This window comes from Vollenhovia emeryi, unplaced genomic scaffold (assembly GCF_000949405.1).
Source record: "Vollenhovia emeryi isolate VEMERY1.0 unplaced genomic scaffold, V.emery_V1.0 DF939175.1, whole genome shotgun sequence".
NCBI lineage: Eukaryota > Metazoa > Arthropoda > Insecta > Hymenoptera > Formicidae > Vollenhovia > Vollenhovia emeryi.
Genome location: NW_011967191.1, coordinates 518,496 through 538,827, shown reverse-complemented (window position 1 = coordinate 538,827; position 20,332 = coordinate 518,496). Strand labels below are relative to the sequence as shown.

General features: G+C 42.4%; 1 protein-coding gene across 4 annotated transcripts in view; it reads left to right on the top strand.

The window, feature by feature from the left end:
• Positions 1–20,332, top strand: part of LOC105563448 (neurotrimin-like) — a 249,411-nt gene that overhangs the window by 208,061 nt on the left and 21,018 nt on the right. For all 4 annotated transcript variants that reach the window (XM_012015052.1, XM_012015051.1, XM_012015054.1 and 1 more), the window contains 2 exons: positions 5,406–5,623; positions 6,371–6,446. In XM_012015052.1, the coding sequence (XP_011870442.1) occupies positions 5,406–5,623; positions 6,371–6,446 (294 nt within the window). The remainder of the gene's footprint in view (positions 1–5,405; positions 5,624–6,370; positions 6,447–20,332) is intronic.

Here is a 20,332-nt window from a genome sequence, read left to right as displayed (position 1 = left end):
ACAACTTGAGGGAACCGCTGTTGTTTCGCACGATATAGAACGAGGTCAGGAGAGCCTCAAGATTGACGATGCGGAAGCATTAAGGAAGGGCAAGGTCAACGATAATGTTCTTATCGCGCTTGCGAAACAGCTGCTTGCTTATCGTGACTCACAGGTTCTCTCTCGTTAGACGTTATGCGCATTGCGTTTAGGTAGATAACCTGATCGAGCAAATAATCCTACGATCCGGCACAATTTCACGAGTGTCGTCTTGAACGCGCCTCTACAGTGGTGTTCTGCATAGCGCAATTCCTTTTTCCACGCTCCCTTTGGCTAAAATCGCGTGCTACTTGAGTCTTGAACGCGCGCGGAAAGTACCAGTGGGCTTTAAAACTGTTGAAAACGCTGGCGTGAAAAAAGGAGAAAGTAAATGAGAAGTGGCACCCGATAATTAACAGCTTTCAGTCCGTTTTATCATTTTAATCATTTTTAATCGCTCTAAATTTCAAGTGATACTATTCGGTGATATTTTACAATTGCCGTTTAGCCCGAGAGTATCTCAAACCTATCATATATCACATACTACATGCAGGACGTTGCACATCCGTTAACATCTCTAAGAAAATATGATAGTTTTACCTAAAAAGAGACAGAACGAATTTTCATCTTTGTTTTTGAGATAAAAATCTCTGGCGAAAACTGGAAAATTAACGTTCTCTTCTGCGTACATGATCCTCTCCTGTCACGTGGCTACGAGCCGTGAACGCATGTTGGAAATATATAAAGGTAGTCTTGAAATTTACAATTATTCCCCTTTAATATAAATTTTCATAAAGTTGGAGAAAAATTTTCATAATTGATAAGCGTACGCGTCTGTTTTCCTTTTCCTTTTCTTCCCTCACGCGGGTAATTTGACGGGAAAGCAGCGCGTAGCGTTTCGACTGGAAATATCGAGGCAGAATTTTATGCGCTGCATATCGCCTGAACGAGCCAGCGCGTCCAGCCATTCTTTATTAAAGGGCATACCGATCCACAGGAGGCTTCAAGGCCTCCTGCGTGATGAATGTAAGGCCGAACTCTCGTAACCTAACCCGGTCTCGACCTAGCCTGCCTACCCTACCTAAAGGACGTACCTTTAACTCTGTTTAACTTCCACCTGAATTAGCTTTCATCTACCTTGCGGGTCGTTCCACACATTGTTCTCCGCAATCTAACTCGACGTCGTTTACATTTCGCAGTGGCCCGTGCTAATGTTTAAACCCTTCACTGTTCACCGCGGATCACTTTGCTTGGTAAAACATCTATTACCTGTAAAAATTTCCCGCCTGAAGTACGCATTGTTACGCGCCGAGGGTTGATGAAATAAAATTCTATTAAATGATTATGACTCTTTAATTTCTCGGCGGCATTGAGCAATATCTTTTCCCGTTTCAGCAGTAACGCAATAATTTTACAAATGTAATTGCGCGTTTACCTCTGCACGCCGTTAATTAAAATTCCGATAAAGTGGAACGTTTCTTCGGGCTAGATTAAAGAATAGAAATATTTTAGTAGCAAAGAAATGGGTCGTCGGCGCATATTCTTATTACGAAACAAGTACTTCTAAACTAATCAAAGAATACGAATGTAAAAGAAGATGTAAAAAAGTTTATATCTCTTGCAATTAATTATATAAAGCCCGTCGGTGCTCGCGAAGAAGTGGCTTACACCGAGAGCACTCCGTTTCCATCGATCGAATTTGACATCGCGCGCAAAAGACAATTTGAGAAAAAAAAGGGAGAACGAACGTAGGACGTCCAACGGATCCGGTCAGGGGCCTTCGCACCGGGAAAGCCCGAGCTTGTCTGCGCAATAAGGATCCGAAGCATTACAGACAACCTAGGTTGGTCCCGTCCCTTCTCACCCTCAGACGGAATGTTTTGCATTTTAAGAAGGTGTCGGATATCCTTTGCGTTATCCGAAGACAGGCCTCCCTCGTCGCCTCGCGCTCGTCGCGGAGCAGGGGGGAAAGAAGGGAAAAAGGGTGGAGGGAGACACGAGAGGCACAAGAGCGATCCCTCCCTTGAAATCCGTAGTAATTCACGGTCCTGTATTACGTGGCAAAAAGAACGCCCATCCCCGGCGGGACGACCGATGCTAGTGGGGTCGCTTTACAGTGAACGAACGGAGAATCCGCGCGAGCGTGTTTAGTAGAAGCGCCCGACGTTACATTTAATGACGTTTATTTTACATCCGCGTTTATTTCGCCGCTGTAAATTATTGTCGCGCGAAATTTCTCCATTTTACGTAACAAATCGATGCATTATGTATTTTATGAACAAATTTAACTTTTCGTGCAAAAGAACTGACAGAATAAAAATAGTTTTTTCCTCTTTTCTGCGGTTTGATTCCTGCAACAAAAAAAACAGGAGAAATCGTGGAATCTTTCTCCAGTTATTTTTGCTTGCGATGTTAATAATTTTTCGTAAAAGATATATAAGATACTTCTAACGTTTTACAAAGTATAATCGTGGACAAGGATTGAAATGACACGTACTGTTGTAAGGGAGAAAAATATTTCTTAAAGAGATACTTTTAAAATTTTCGACACATTCGAGACTTTCGAAATATCTCAAGATTTTGAAGCCTTCCAAAAATTGTTTAGCTCGAAATAACGTCGGAACGACTTGAGATTCTTATGTACTTTGAGTTAATCACTAGGTTATAGAATGCCTTGATAAATGATGAAAACGTTCTACAAGTACAAAATTAATAAACGCTCAGGGCGACGAAAATTCGGAAGAGTCGTCGCGGGTGAGTGAAAGAGTCGAAAAACAGTCGCCGGAAAACGGATTGGTTCGGCTCTCGTGTGGTCATTTTCTAGAGGACTCGAAGGACAATCGCATTTAATCGAGTCGCCGTTTACCGAGGCTCTTGCTTAAAGGAGATCCCAGATGAAACGAGAGCAAACTCGATCGTTCCGGTATCCAGGAGGAGCCGACAAACCCTGTTTTTCTCCCTTTTCTAGAGAAACTCTTTAAAAAAAAAAACGGTACTTCGTCTTCTCCGTAAAATATATTTCTCAAACAGTTTTTTAATGGCTTGATTTATTGAATAATTAAAATTAATTGTTAATTTGTGCGGGTTGTGAATCGTGCAACAAGCCGCAAATTATAGAAAATTGTTGACTTCGAAGAAAAAGATTGTAAGATAAATCTTACTCCGAAAAGTTGTTTGAGAGTTTTGCGAGCGTGCGGAATAGAAGTATCTCTCGAGATAGACGCATACGAGAGGAAAAGTAAATAGAGCTTTTAACTCATTGATAATTAAGTTATGTAATTTCGTAAGTACGGCTTACAATTAGTTGCATAATTTATCTATCCGTTATATGCAAAAGCCTTTCGTTATATAAAATAGAACGTTTATTTTTGGCATGAATACAGAGAGAAAAGAACGTTTCATTCTCTGTGGAATTTGTAGAGTTAACTTCTCCATCTCTGGCCGTTCGACGAATAATCGATATTATTTAAATGCTGAAATCATTTACGTTATTTTGAACGTCGTATGTGTCAACTCGAATTTTTCACACACGATTTCAAATCGACATCTTCCACTTATTGATTTCTTCCTCGGGAATAATACGTTCGAACAAAATCTTTCGACAAACGTAATCGTTTGCTCTTGCTTCTATTTTTCCCGCTTGTGCAACCACCAATTATAATTTGTATTCGGCTTGTTTTGCATGATATTTTCCCCCTGAACATCGTGACGTACTCGGTGAGAGAATATGGGTTAGGTATATTCTTAGAAGGTTTAAGTTAAATTGAAGCGCTCTTACCTCGAGAAAATGTTATCACCAGCGCCGACAACAAGGGGCAGAGGCTGTTCATCGAAATGGGATTACTTTTTTATTAAAGGGCCACGTGATACGCATTTAGGATTCACGGTATATAGCAAAAATTAAGCCCAGCTTCCCATGTTATGTTTATATAAAACTTTAAAAAATGCCTCTCTCTTTCTCTCTCAACTCACAAAAATGCAGTCCCGCGTCCATTCTTTTACGTACGTAACTTTTTATTTTTCTAATTAGATTTGTGAGACACTAAAAATGTATTATCTTAACATCTCGACGTACCAACTTAAATTATGTGGAAAATAATTTCCATATATTATTATTTTATATATGTATGTACCGTTAAATATGTATATATGGAATCATCGTTTAATGTGATTTCTTTTCAGTAATTATTTTATATTCATTAATATAATAATAGAGAAACTGAAGGTATATAATTTTCGATATAAAAGTTTTATGGGAGAAAATGAGATTTTATAGGAGAAAAAACTAGAAGGTAATGTGCGTAAACATTTATATCGATACGTATTATGTATAACTGTTTCTGAAATAATCCTCCATTCATTTCGCTTGTATAATGGTCGAAGAGATAACGACCGCAAAAAAAGTCAAACATTTTAACACAAATATTTGCAACATCAACATCTGCGTTCTGGTACCTTTTTCTCATCCATATGATCGAACCACTCGTTAGCGTACTGATAGCTAAGGCCACGTGCCACAACGTTCTGTTTTCTTTATTGGTTCTTTCTACCACCAGTACAAATATTTAAATAACAACGCCTTTAAAACTCCTGTAATTGGGGAGTTTTTTTTACACTGAAACATTCGCTCCTAGTCAACTCCGATCCGACTCCAGCGGAGCCGTAATGTCTTAAGGCCGAATCAGACCAGCAATTGCTCACGCGGATTGGATTGGAATTGGCGACTGACGATTGTCTTGTAGCCAACGAGTGCCGATTAAATCGCTGGCTGCGTTGCTCTCATTGGCTAAAATACAATTGCCAATTCCAATTCAATCCGAGTCAACAATTGCTAGTCTGATTCGGTCTTCAGGCCGGTTCTACATTGGTCGTATCGTAGCGTCACAAGCGTCGCGAATTATAGATTCGACCAATCAGTCTACGACCCTTGCAACACTACGATACGACCAATGCTAGAATCGGCCTTGAGGCCGAATCAGACTAACAATTACCGACTCGGATTGGATTGACGATTGACAAGTGTCCTCTAGCCAATGAGAGCCGACTAAATCGCTGGCTGCTTTGCTCTCATTGGCTAGAAGACAATCGCCAATTGCCAATCCCAATCTAACCCGCGTCGGCAATTGCTAGTCTGATTCTGCCTTAAGATACTCGGAGTCTACTCTGAAAAATACATATAAATCATTCAATTTGATCTCGAAAACTGAACTCACGGAAAAAAAAATCGCGAACGTCTCGAGTCATCCCTTCGCGTCAGCTCGCAGCTCGTAATCGAGCCGGGCGAGCGAGATTTATAGACGCTTGGAAGGGATATCGATCGTAGGCCCATCGTGTATTGTTAGTAATTGGAACATTTATGAGCCAATCAATCACTTCTGCTGTTGCAGTCCCCCCTATGCTCTGGATACCGCACCAATTGGTCGGCGCGCCCCTGGGTTATTCCGTTACGCTGGAATGCTATACCGAGGCTCATCCGACTTCTTTGAATTACTGGGCAAGGGAGGACGGCCTAATGATTCACGAGAGCGGTAAATACAAGACTGCATCGGTACCCGACAGGCCACCCTACAAGACACACATGTCACTTACGATATCTGACATACAGGTGAGTGGAGACTTTTCCGTCCGTCTTATGACGAACAGTTCTACTTGATGCTCAATGACAGCCCATTTAAGGATTTCCAAATGTCTCCTCCCGCAACTGCGTAGAAATGGCTCCCGAAAATAAAAGGGGAAAATCGGAATTTCCTCTTTATCGAATAAGAATTTATCGCTTATATAAACGGTGTAAAAACGTGAAACACGAGAAAATTGAGCGGTGTAATTTTTTTTGCATATTTGATGAATTAAAATTGCACGATAATCGCAGCGAAATCGCGACGTAATCGCTGTTAAAAAGCGCGCGGCTTAATCATGTACACCTCGTTAAAATTCACGATTGGGTAATAGCAGCATATCGTAAATCACGATCGTTGCACACTGACGATGAGCGCGACAGACGACGAGCGTAATAAAGCACTCGTCTAGAATATCCGTACGAAATAAAAAATGCATAATATACGGCTACGTAGATATCAGAATTTACCGTCGCTCAGTAATAACAATATTAACATTTCAGAAGATGCAACGATAACTATCGATTGAAAGAAAATACTTGTCGTACATTCTATCTTCCGTTAATTAATCAACCTCTCTCGTGATTAACAAAGTCACGCGAATACGCGGGTAATAAAAACGTTTCGACAAAAAAAATTTGACTTTGACAATTAACAAGGAATACTTTATTATGACAACTTCATTAAAATTTCTATGCATTCTAGAGGGTAATTTGCTTGCACCGGTTTACTTTCAGAGAGAAGACTACGGTAGCTACAAGTGCATCGCGAAGAACCCACGTGGAGAAACCGACGGGACGATTCGTCTGTACAGTAAGTGTCTCGTTTTGCCTGCATGCGCCCCGAGCCATCCCGCCGGTACCGTTTACTAAGGTAATGACGGTTCGTCGCGAGCTGTTTGGCGCGTTTATGTCGTGCTGTCATTCCCCGGTTGTTTACGAAGTCGACGAAGACGGTCGGTTCTCAACGAACTACGTAATTTCTACGGCACACCCGTTGACGGATACCCGTGGTTTCTTCGGGCAACGCGCGTTCAGCGCGCGGTTTGACACGGTTAAACTCTGCGACGAGCGCGCGCGCGCGTCATGCGATCTTCCTCCTAGACAAATATACCTACGTTAATTACCTCTGCCTAATATTTGCCAACAGATCGCGATTCGCAGTGGCACTTTCCTTGAATTAAATCGCAACATTAGTTGGCTGCAGTTTAACGCGGGCTGTGTAAATACAAAAGGCGGCAGTTCCGCGTATACGTAGATACGTGGCTGGCTGTTTAGGCCTTAACTCTTGGCTGGGTCTCGATATTCCCCGCGCTTTTAATGTGACACGCGTTCCTCTTTCTTCTCATTTTTTCCCTTTTCGATTCGTTAGTCTTCGCATGCGTTTTACGTTACCATTCGTCGTGCGCGAGGTGAGGGAATAAAATGCATACAATCAAGGATTTCATCTGCGGCTTACAGCCGGGATAAAACTGGAGATATGGATGAAATATGGGGACGAAGTACGCGCGTACGTACCTCATGAAAAAGAGTATGAATCGGGATATGTAGAGAGCAAATAGAATCGACGGCGCTTACGAAAACGAATGCGGGGAGATCACTCCATTAGTATGGATCGGTTTTTCGCATTAGCAATATTCAAATGAAGCGAACATTTAGCATAAAAGACTACCGATAAGAGAAAAGGTGGTGAAATGTAAACCTTCCCAGCTCGATAAAAAACAGAGGGCGAAAAACGATTGTTCGATATATGCGCATATACGTGTCAAGATTTCTCTCCCTTGCCATCAATCTCGCTCTACGGACCTTGGCGCGTAAATATTAATAACAAATTAGAAATTTCTTGGCGAGATTGTTCAGGTAAGAAAAGTTACGCGCGAGAGATCGATATTCTCGGAAGGAACACGTGCCTCGTAACATTCTCTCTGGATATTTCTCAATTAATTACGCATCTAAAAATATATCTCTCTCGTTTAACCAAAAGAGGTCTCTCTTTGCATTAAAATCGTAATTGATGTTATACACTTTTAAGCATAGCTATGCGAAACTGGATAGTTGCAAAATTCGCGCGTGCCGTGCATACTACCCGTGCACTGTGGCGCGGACGAAATTAAAATTTTTCGAAAGCACCTGTTTTTTAGCTTTGCAGATAAGCTACGACTTTTTTTATAGAACGGGGAAAAATCATTTTTTCTCCCTTTCTTTTCTCGCAACAAAATTAACTGCGACGCATCGCGAAATGGTGAATTATTGAGGACGGCATTTTCACGAAGGAATCCTATATTCCGACCGGATGACTCGTTGGACTATTGGCGTGGCGCTAATGCTGAATTATTGGTATCCCCCAAAAGGGATGCGGGATTAACCGCGCGCTAAGAGTCATGCTCCACAATCAAATGCGATGCAGAGTTGTGCACGAGCATCGTTACATATTCCGTTCTAAGACGCGTAATTGCTGACGTATTGCAAACGCTTAAGGCCAGGAATATTAACTCACATCTACAATCCGCTTGTACGATATGCACAAACGATTCTCACGATGCATTTCTTTTTTCGTATTTGCGTCGACGTATGTCGGCAACGTGGTTGAATTGAGGCGAATGACATTAACAAAATCGATAATAAAATCCTCGGCTGAACACGAGGAAGGTAACGTTTTGTCACGTACAATAAAGAGCGTTCGTTGTCGCATTAATAAGTGGTCATTACAACCGCATTGTTAAACAGTAAGGAAAAAAAAACAACGGTCTCCAGGCGATCCAGATCTAACATGTTTTGCTGAAGTATTTGATATTATTTGATAGTTTTTCATACTAAATGAAGTATTTGATAAATTTGTGACACAAGTTTCTTAAAATGTTACGAAGATTAACATTCTCGCCCTGTGCGGAAAAATAAACAGCAAGTAAGGGAAGGTGCGCGCTCCTTTTGCCGGCCGTTTAAAATCGTCGATTTAGAATCGACTGTGACCATCCCATTGTTCTGTCTACGAGCGAGAGGATGAGAATACGAGGAAAAAGTCAGACCAGAAAGGAATTCGAATTTCTCGGAGCTTCTCCAAAGAGGAAGCGGAGAAATAACTTCGAAAAGGTCCCGCGAAGACTTGGCGGAGGTGAACGACGGTCCACAGGAGAGAAGCAAACAAACCTACTTCGGTACAGTCAGTAACAACCGGCAGAAGTAACGGAATCCGTCGCGTTCCTTGAAGAAGGTCGGCTCGAAATTAAGTGGCGGCAGTTAGAGATATGTCAGACGAGTTTTATTAAGCGGCATAAAAAAAAAGGGAGATTTGTAGACTGACTGAAGGAAACGAGCGAGGCACCTTACTTGGCGGGGTAAGTCGTCCCGCGAAGCGAAGACGATTCCTCGGTCGCGCAGCTCGTCTACGGCGGCAGTAAAGAATAGGGGAAACAGACAAGGGGTCGAGATATGAATTTATTATTAAGGACTGCCTAAGGGGCAAAGTACCCCTGTTTCTAGATATCCGAGCGTGCTTCGTGCCCGCGTGTCTTACCTCATCTTTACCCTCTTGAGGTCCCTTTTTTTTTGCTACGCGACAAAGATCCATCCCTTGGGCCGCGCGAAAAAGCTCCGAATTTCCGGGCTAATTTATTCTTTGTCGAGTCAAACTGCTATTTGTAGCGGCGTTGAAGCGCGGGCTTATAGCGAAGAGTGACAAGTGGAACGGGGCAAAACTTACGGCGTTCGCTCGGATAGTAACAATATCGTATTCATTTGGCTCCTCGTCTCATCCTTCGTCTCTTCCCTCTGTCGCCCACCTCCACCCCTTGTGATTTCCTCGGCCCGAGCGTCGTATACATAATGCAACGTCCACCCCTGCCGCATCCGCCGTGCGCCGGTTCAACCGCTCTGTGTCGCTGCTAAGACGCGGATTTAATAAACGGCCGTTACGCGGCTGCTTTGTCGGCGTCCATAATGTCATTTTTCACTCCCCTTAATTCGGACATGCTTGCTTATGCATGGGACATTATCCTTTTATACGGGGTCCGCCGGGAAAAATGTGTAACACTAAATTACTGTAAATAATGTAATACTTAAAGAAATACGGACACAAAGCCGCAATGTTAGTTTTTTAATAGTAGCCTTTATTGTTCTTATTAATTTGCGTTAAATGATAAAGTACCTATCTCTTCATACGTGTTTGCAAGGTTTGTTAAATAATATGTTGCAGAATTATATTCGTCGCTCTGTCACGATCAATTTAATTGTTTCTATCAAGAGCCAATTAATCATTGTATATAGAGGAAAGTCCCTTATTATGAGATAGGATCCTAATACGGGATAGAGTTTCCCGTTAAATTAATAGGCATCATCAGTTGATTCCACCGTGAATCTATTGCTCTTGGAGCGAAAGCTGCTTACAAGGAAAATTCATTGTTAGATTGCATAATCGTTGCGAAAAAGATTTGTGATTGAACTTGAGTGTTGGAAACCTGCTATCTCGCATTAAAAGCCTATCTCATAACAGAGGACTCTCCTGTATTTAAGTCAATGCTACCCATCACACTTTTTGGCGAGGTACGTCGCTTTAACGTGTGATCCCCAAAATCGTGTTTTTACATCTCACAAATTTTGATGCCGAATAACGTTTGTCGCGCGACAATTATAATGCGACTCGCGACGGTAAAAATCTCTTAACGCTTAACAAGCTCTTGATGAAATTCTTGCAAACGGAAAACTTCTCGTTGTACTCAAATTCCTCCACTGCAAATCCATACTGAGTTGTCGGACTTTGAAAACTTTCGCGGTCGCGTGGTATCGTAGCTCGCAAAGTTCTACGAGCTTTTCATTTGGATTTGAGAATTTCACTAACGAATTCTTCAGCGTAAGATGCAAACGAAGTCGTGGCCCAGCGTGACTTTGATAAATTTGTTGTGAAACTCTTTCTGCACATGCATTCCGGACGCCGGTAACGCAGCGGCACTTAGCAATTTTGCCGTCGGAGAGTTACACGGAGGAACGAATTTCGCCGAAAATCTCGTTTAGATTTTGAAACGTTGCCGGCAAGCATTTTCCCGCTGATATTCACGCAGATAGTATCTCCGCGAAGTTATATTCTTAACTTATCCGAGAGGTGTGCTCCGAAGAAATATTCATTTCTAGGTTTCCAGATATATTGGTATTCGTATTTCTCGGATAATTTTGGAATCTCGTGAATATTAACAGAGAACGCAATTGTTCTATCGATCGCTCCACTTGTACAACATTATTACAATGTTTTTGAAGGCTTCTTTATCAAGACATAGGGTGTTCGAGCTATTGTTACTAGCTTAAAACTTTTATACGTGAAAATACGATTAATACGTGAAAAAAAGTGAGGAAAGAAAAACTTGTAATATCTGAATGGACCAATTTGGAACGAACATAGCATTTTATATAATATAATATTAAAGCTAACCGGTATCTGCTTTTTATAACACACTTTCTATCAAATGTATACATTTGTTCATAGATTTATCGTTTGTAACGACGGGTGGTAGCGAACGGCAAAATTTTGTGTACATATCGTGTACTATAAATTCATAGGTTTAAAAGTGCAATTTTGCTCTCCGCGAAATGGGTTGTACCCGGTATAATTTACAATAGAAATCGCATGAGATTTCACGTCGAAGAACTCGCCGTTGAATTCTTCATCTCGAGAGGCGAGCGAACATAACTGCTTGCTCAGTGGGCACTTTTCGACGGCGCGATATCGCCAAGTTCTCTATTACCTCGGCCGCTTTAATTATGAATTGATCAGACTTCCGCAAACTCGGCAGACACAAAACGGGACGTCCCACCGATGGCACACCTTTCTATAACTTCGTCAGCGCGCGGAGGCGTAAAAATTTTGTAGCGGGTTGTATGGAGGCCCCTACTGTCTACCTTCGGGCCACGAGTTCGTACCGCACGGCACCGAAACTTTAACGTGGAAAGCCTCGGGGTCGCTTCGAAACTTTTGTCCTCCTCGTTGAGTCGCGATTCTTAGTAACCCCCGATTCAATAAATTATTTATGATGCAATGGACGAGCAATCTTACACCCCCGTTTACTATACCTGAGGTACGAAACTGCGTCGACCCAGCGACTCCGTGGCACCGTAACTTTGCCGATATTCTTTCCGTCAACGCTGATATGCGTGCGTGCGTTTCTCCCTCTTCTGCCCGCCCCCCCCCTCCTCCCATAAAAACGGATTTCACGATGAATTAATATAATCCATTGCTTTGTAAGAGTCAAGATTTTGCAAGACCTATGCGTGGTGCTTTGAAACGCGATAATGAGATGCGCATTGAAAGTAATCTGCATTCTGAAATGCGGAGATAACGATTGCGAAAGAAGTGTTTCGCGCGTGCAATGTATATATTATGTAACCTAAATGAATTCATTTACTCAAGAGATTACGACGGAAAAATAATTTCACGTTATCATCACGCACTAATGTTGCATAATCGGGAATAACGCGCGCCGTTGTTGCGGTACGGTGTACTCTCGCGTCGCTGCGCGCTCTGGAAATTGAGAGTCTATTTTTAATGGGCGCATTTTTCCATATGTGAAATAATTATGGGCGGCGACCTTGTTACCCAAATTCATTACATGTGCTCTATTCTGATTGCGCGATAAAAAAATGGAGAAAGAGAGAGAGAGAGAGAGTCGCCCGCTTACGGCGTAAAGCTTTCGAGCTCTATAAATACAGATTGTCGTTGACAACAGCGCGGACGAGCGGGACGAGTTTTCGCTCGTAAAACTAAATCCCAAAAATCTGTTAGTGCGTCTCGAACGATTTTCCACATTCTCAAAGCGACGATGAATATTCATAGCAACTTTGTGGCGTATTTCCGAAGGTGGGAAAATCTTAGAGCGCCGGCGAAAGGGTAATTAACTTCACGCCTCGATGCCGGCGCGACGGAAAGAGTTGCCGTTTCCCCGACACATTTTTGTCTCTTTACTGTGCAAATTTCGCGTGGCGTATTTTTAATGGCCGCACGGTTGAATTAATTGCGGAGTAGCGGACACTGCTTCGTTACTTCCTGAAAGGTAAATTCGTTAAATGTCTCGTTCTCTCGCCGTACACGCGGACAATATGCGTGCACACATATTTGCGTATGTATAAGCGTGGGAGCGGGCGGCAAGTACTTTTTATGAGAGACCGTCCCGGATTTACCGTCATGCAAAACCGTCGTGAAAAATAGGTCAGCGGAAAAATCAGCGGGGAATATCTTCGGAAAATAACAATTGCCTTTAATGTATCAATGCCTATTTAGTTGTGTTTACATCTTGCGTTTTATTAAGCCATCATTGTTTTCCATATCTAGACGGCACATTGTTTCAACGTGTATATTATTCTTTACAATATAAAAATTCAATGCGTATACACGTATAACGTCTTTTGTTACAATTTTTTTAAAGGAGAAATATACATTATAGGTATGTACACACACACCTTTCTCGCGATCGAAGTATCGCTAATTGTAAACTAATTTGTTGCGATTATCCAATACAAAACTTAAAATCAGTTCCTGATTGTTAACACGCGATACTTTGATAATTGCGTCTAAAAATTTTACGTGAAGGAGTATATTTTCCACTTTGTTAAATATATTATCTTCCATAGAACACGAGAATTTTAGTATTAGAATTGAATTCTATAATAGAATGAGCTAATGTAAAAGATATGTTTAATTCATTCCGACGAAAGAATATCAATCCATTGTAATTTTAAAATTACAGTTAGCTACTGAAGAGATCTCTCTTTCGATAATGGTAACTAGAAATTTTGAAATTCCATAACTCAAATAACCGAAAACAAATCTACTAATTTGCTACTTTTAGAAGTCCCCAATTATATATGAGATAGGCTCCTAAGACGAGATGGCGGGTTTTCAATGTTCAATTTCCCAAATTTTTTGCAACAATTACACGCGTCATCTAACAACGAATTTTTTCCACTAAACAGATTTTACTCCGAAGGTGAGACATTTATAATGGGACCAACAGATGACGTCTATTAATTTAGCAGAAACCCGCTATCTCATATTGGAAGTCACTCTCCTCTATATTAATTCGCATTATCAGAACGAGTTAAAATAATTAATAAATGTGGACAAGGCTCCAATAAAACAATATTAAAATTAAAGTTGATGCTAATAGTTAAAATAGTAAATGATTAGTAGGGGCAAATTATATAAATAAGTTCTAGTATTAAATATATTATAAGCTGAAGAGGTCATACGCGTAGACCGAAACGTTCAATTTGTATCATAGTGTTACCAATCATAGTATATTTTGTACTAGAACTTATTTATATAATTTATCATCTTCGTGCGGGTGACGGCTCACATCATCCCTGTTAATCATTTACTATTTTTAGGACATGTGAAAAATGTTAACATTGACATTTTATTTTTTACTGTGTAACATCAATTTTAATTTTAATATTGTTAGAACGATATTCACGTGAATCATTAAGATGCCGTTGAATAATATATTTTCGATGCGATGCGCCCGAACAAATCGGACAGAACGGAGCGGGAACAAATAACGGCGAGAAAACGGGATCTACGTTCCACGCAAAGCAAGCTAATACCTATAAAAGCCGTTTCAAATGGGCAAAACTCATCAATCTAGGGATCCTGTCTGCGACTTTTATCAGTCGTGTGCGCCGCCGACGAACGCGCGCGGGGATAATGAAAGAAAAAGTGTCGCCGTCCGTGTCGAGCTTTAATTGTCATCCTTTATTGGACGGTCACTCGTTGCTATGTCAAGGCAGTCGCGGCGATGTGTAAGCTCGGATCACTCTGGCACGCGTCTGCGTCTTCGAGCCCCCTTCCCGTTTCTTCTCCTCGTCGAGGAGAGGATTTCAGCTCACGCTCTTGCTCGTCGTACCTCTCTTGTCGGCACCACGGGGGATACCTCTGAGAAAGAGATGCTAGATGAGAGAGCGATAGAGAGTCGCTTGTATAATTCATGGGACCGCCCGGCGTTCGTGGTCGATGGATCAACCCCGGTGCCGCTACGCCCGCCCTGCGATAGTAACCCCCGCAGCATCTCAATGCTGACCGACCAGCAGATTAGCCCAAGGAAATTGCCAAACTTCTCTTCGCTCCGGCAGGAAAGTCGATTCCGAAAGTCGTTCCTCAAACGGCCAGTAACGTCGGTCCGCCGCGCCGAACGACTGCGCCCTCCCTCCGGCGTCTGTCTCTTAAACAAACTAATGCGCCGTAACTTTGTCCCAGTCTGTGCCGATGGGCTTTTGCGCGTCTCCTTTTGCGTTTGCGCGAGCGCTAATTCGGCGAGGACGGTCCCTTTCGATGCCAGTACCGAGGGAACAAACAATAATATCCGATTTGCGAGATGAGAAAGCATATCGCTCGGCGAAAGTTTCTGCGCTAATTTCACCATGTTCGAGCACTACTTACAATGACGGGCGGTAATGTAATCTTTCGGGCAACTGAAAAGCCTGGTTGAAAAATTTAGCAGAGATACAACCGTTAATTAGATACGCAGAACAAATGAAATGAAAGGTGGCGGCGGTACCTGCTAGTTTTCATTAACATTCCGATCTTGCGTAACAAAGTGTCCCAACGACACACACCTTGACTTGCGTTAACGAGATAAAGCGTGCAATTAATGCGCAAACGACTCAGCTATAATATCGGAGATTTGCTGCGAAATTGCCTTCACGCTCATTTGATGATACAGGCTTCCAATTACCAGTAACATTGGCAACGGCGAAGGTAAGCAAGCGGAAGATGAAACGTCGCGAAGATGGTAGAAGAGCCGCCTCAATCGGCGTCGAACAGTTCGACGAATGGAAATATATGTATGTATATATCTACGTACGGTAATGCGATTAAAGAGAGAGCTCTAGGAGAACGCGAAAGAGAGAGAGGGAGGGAGGGAGAGAGAGAGAGAGAGAGAGAGAGATGGAACGCGCGTTAAAAAGAAAATCCCCGAGGAGGAGAAAAATATTTCCATAAAATCCGCGGAGACGATGCCTTCGAGGGAAAGCCAATGTTAGTTCTCGTTCGGTGGATTCGCCGGAATCCGAAATCCGTCCTTGCGGTTTGTCGTAGCCGGGGTCTCAGACATCAGCGCGATTTCATCCCGCCGTAAAATACATAACTTCTCCGTAGACCCACCGCGAGAGGAGTGCACCGCGAGCGCTGCGAGCTTGTCTTTCGAAAACTTGGAGACTATAACGACACGTCAGCCGGCGAAATTTACGCAGCCGTCTATTTACGTTTATTAACACATCATTGTAATAAGATTATTGTTAATTCGTACCCCACCAGGTGCGCGTTGAGAACGTTGCGCGATGTTATTCATCGTATTTATGATACTGAGGCACGGGGAAACTTTATTGAACTCAACAGCGTAAGCAAAGAAACTCCGACTGTTTAGGTCTGGCCGGGGATGAATAGTGATCCCAGTAGTTAAATCAGCCATCTCGCCGACGTACTTCATTAAAGTCAGCGTTCCGCTCTTGCCGATTACGCTACGTGTTGCGCGAGTCTTCGTTCACGACAGGATCAGCCCTGAGGCTGGTGTCAAAAGCAGATAATATGGATAGGAAACTCAGACAATAATAATCTTTAATACGCGGATAGAGAACTCTCGCAGTTGTTATTCCGAACGGGGGACGATTGCTTCGCTGAAATAACGAAAGTAATTCTATGAATTTCAATTAAAATTAACAAAATTTAATGTAGAAAAAAATGGTATAATCGTATAATAAAATGTATACGTTAAACATGGTGATGCGTGTACCGTTAAAGACAATATTCTGTGCTTGAAAACAAAGCACTTTAGAGATTTGCTTTATCAAGTTTGTATTCAATGGAATTTAGATTTTTACACGAACCAGTTATATATATATATATATATGTTCGCAAGAATAAATCTATTTTTAAAAATATTAAATTTCCCAATGTAAAAGTCATTTCGAAATAACAGATCGGCGATAATTATAACGAAAATGATGCGAAACGGCGGTAACGAATATGAATGTAAAAGTACAATTTCTTTGTTACAACAATCTTTAACAAAGGACTCTGACGAGGGATCGGATCTTTTTCTTCTTTTTACGCATTTATGGACTGCGGGAAAATAATTGGAAAATTAGCTTCTCGGACTCTAATTATGTTAAGCCGATCTCGGGTGCTGCGCGCGTCAGGCCGTTGTTGCAAAACGGCGGTGTGTATTTAGTAGTCGCGCATCGGAATCGGGGAAGCCGGAAATGACAGCGGCCGGAATCCGAGGTGGCAGACGGGTAACGTATCGAGAGCCAAAGGAGAGAGAAAGGGCCACGGGGTATCGCCATAAGGGAGACTCGCTGACGGCGGTAAGATTGATTGGAGTCACGGGATGGAAAATTAACGGTCTAGCCCGGGTGGTCCAGGGTTGGGCAAAAGGTGCAGGAAGGCGCCGCAGTCGAGGGATGGCGCCGTGACAGCCGCCGCATACTAATTCCCCACCTCCCTCACCCTTTCACGGTCTGTCTTTCTCTGGCTCACCCTTGCCCCGTATGCCTTTCTCCGTCTCTTCCCCCCTCATCACCCGGCATCTCCACGAGCTGTTTTAGCCGCCCTTAACCGCGCGCATCCACGCCCTGCGCCCCCGCTCGGACGACCGTTCCGCGAGGAAATGCCTTCCGGCGGACACCATTGGCTACTTTATCGAGATCACCGGTTGGAAATACGGTCCCGAACAAAGGCAGCCCTGATAGAATTATAACTACGTTATGCTGGCCACCGTAACCCTTTCCGATTGTTACGGGATCTATTAACTAGAGAGGACCCGGCGAAACGCGGGAACTCGTGAAACGATCTCGCGACGAGAAACTGCTCGAAATCATTTCAAGATCTGCCAAGGGAAAACGAGCGCAACACCTTTTGCGCTTTTTCGTCACGTGCGGAACGTGCGGCGACATGTGGATAGGAAGCCGAAGCTGGTTGGGAAGCTGCTCTCCCAACCAGCGACATTGGTAATCCCACGGGATATCAGCGCGAATCGTCGCAACATCCGCCTTGAGACTCGCCCGGTTGGCGCGTTAATGGATCGATGCGTCACAAGGCGCGTTAATGTGACGAGCCGTAGGTCGATAATTATCAAAGAGGGGCTTTGACTTGGTGTTTGCGAAAGCGCGGGGGCAAGGGTCGACGGGGGTCGAAGATGTATCGGCCGGAGGGCTGCTAATACGACCTGTATATCTGCCTCTCCAATCGCTAATTGAATTAAACGGCCGAACGTCTTCGATCGATATGTTAGTGAGAGATTTCGTCGCGAGTAATTACAGACATGTAGCGGCAGCTGCTGACAAAAGCGGGGTCGGCGCCCGCCACTACCATTGTTTCGCGGAATTGGGTTACGCGATCGTAACCCGACGAAGCCTGGCAATTTCCTGCTTGTCGTACCGCGCCGAGATTCGATGACGCCTACGGCAAATTATTTCCTACGGATCTGTCGTCGATTTAGTTAATGATCGCGGTCCGACCGCAATAATGGCAGCATTGACGATTCGTGGCCATCGGCCTGGTCGCCTAACGCGTACCGTCAACGATTTACAATTCAGACCGCGTGTAGTTTAATTACGACGCGCTGCGACGGGCGAGATAAAAAAAAATGTACGCCACGGTATGAGTGGATCCGAAATCATTCAACGTTTCTACTATCGATTCTCTAAATTTCGAATTGATTTCTTCTCGTAGGGTTGTCCAGAATCGGATAACTTTTTACGAATTAACGATTGAAAATGTGAAAACTTTTTCGCAAGTTCGAAAGAGATCTTGAGAAAAGAAAATAAATAACGAAATTATATTTTTCAATCAATTTCAAATGGATGTTTATTCAAGTATAACTTATTTTCCAATATTTACAAGGTTGGAAATCAGAGATGCGTCACGCTCGATATTTTTTTCTTACAGAAATGATGTTAAAATAAACTGAAGAAGCTGCATTGCAAAAGATATTCCAAGTAGTTTTCTTTCTTCCGGAATATCCTGAATTTTAAAATAATGTTACGTATTGCAAATTTTACGATTCAAACCCTCACTCTTGAAAGCACTCGTTCTTACAGTGCTTTAAATAATACTTGGTTGAAATTCACCGTCATCATTATTTAATTTTCAATTTTCTAATGTAAGTCTTATTCCCCTTGAATCAACTTTGATATCTTAAATTTATTGCACGCCTTGATACATCTGACGTTTTACAAATAGATTCGTCGGGGGGGTTTCCTGATTGTATGTAATTCATACTGTGCTGGGGTACGCTAACAATTACCTGCGCAGTGAATAACATTTACACTAGACAATATCTGAACATCTTGCGTACTCATCGCACGATGGAAGGAGAAATTGGATGGAAGGTAAACGAGCGAATAGGAGAAACAGATCGTTTAGTGACGTACCGATGAAAAGGGATGATGCTATTAGGTTAATTAAGGCGTCTTAAGATTTTAATGAGTTCTCCTCGCTCACTGACGATGAAGCTGAATCAATACATTTCGAGACGTCTAAATTTTGCGGACGGTAGATTGCAACATGACCTCTTTTTTCCAATATCTCCACTAGATTTTATTTACGACTTTTCTTCCGACCAAACGCTAAACTAAAAGGTATCTTGTAAAAATGTATTTATAACCATATCTAAATATACTTATTCACGGTGAATTTATTGAATAAGTATTAAAACTTTGCTTCATTGTTATCTCCTTCATTTCCTCCAATAAAATCTTATGTTCGATTGTTCGGGTACAACATTTTAATATAAAAAATAATAAAGTATCTGTAATAGTTTGTATAAATATCCATTTTAGTTGGCGCAATTTGTTGATGTCATTACTTCTGTAGAGAAGATAAAAATGGTTTTCTTTCCTAGCAAAATATATCCAAATAATTTGATTATGTACTTATTCACGGTAAATTCTCGTTGAAATTTTTTATAACCATTGAGGCTCGGCGAAGCTTCCCTGCAAAGTTGCAGCGATATGTCTTTAAATTAAACTTTGATCAAGTCGGTTACCAAATCTCCAGACTTCAGTACGCTACAAACGCATATTAATCGGGCATAATGAAAGAGTTGATTCGTCTGCGGAGGCCGGCGCGTTAACTGGCCCAATCATCAATCAGCCCGGTGAAGCTAAATGGTCAGGACAACGGGTTTTAATATCTCCTGAGGAAAATAAAAGTTAGCGCGATAAATCAAAGGTGAAAAGTCGCTGCCTTACTTTCTCTCTCTTCTCCTCTCGCCCCTTTTTTCTTCTTCCTCTTTCATCCCCCCTCTCTCTCTCCCCCCACCCTTCCTCCCCCACTCTCTTTCTTTCTTTCTCACTTTCTTCTGCAACCTCGCTTTTTCCTCATTGCGCTCTCAGCTTTAATCTCTTCGCCTTCCATCGGTGACTTGCAAAAATGATAAATGAATTTCATCCACCGCGCGCGTGCCATATTTATATCTATAAAACTGGATAGTAGCCTCATAATAACCACGGTGACGAACGATGACAATTTCTGATGATAACATTCGTAATTTGTTCGCACAAGCATCGCAATATTGATCTTTATGCCGTAGCTTATGGATGACAGTCGCAAAAATTCAGCGTCTCGCCATCCAATTTTCGCCGATGGAAGTTTTATTGATTTACATTCGCATACACCCCCTCGTCTCTCGCGCGTCTGTGCACGGTGACAAACGTCGCGAGGTA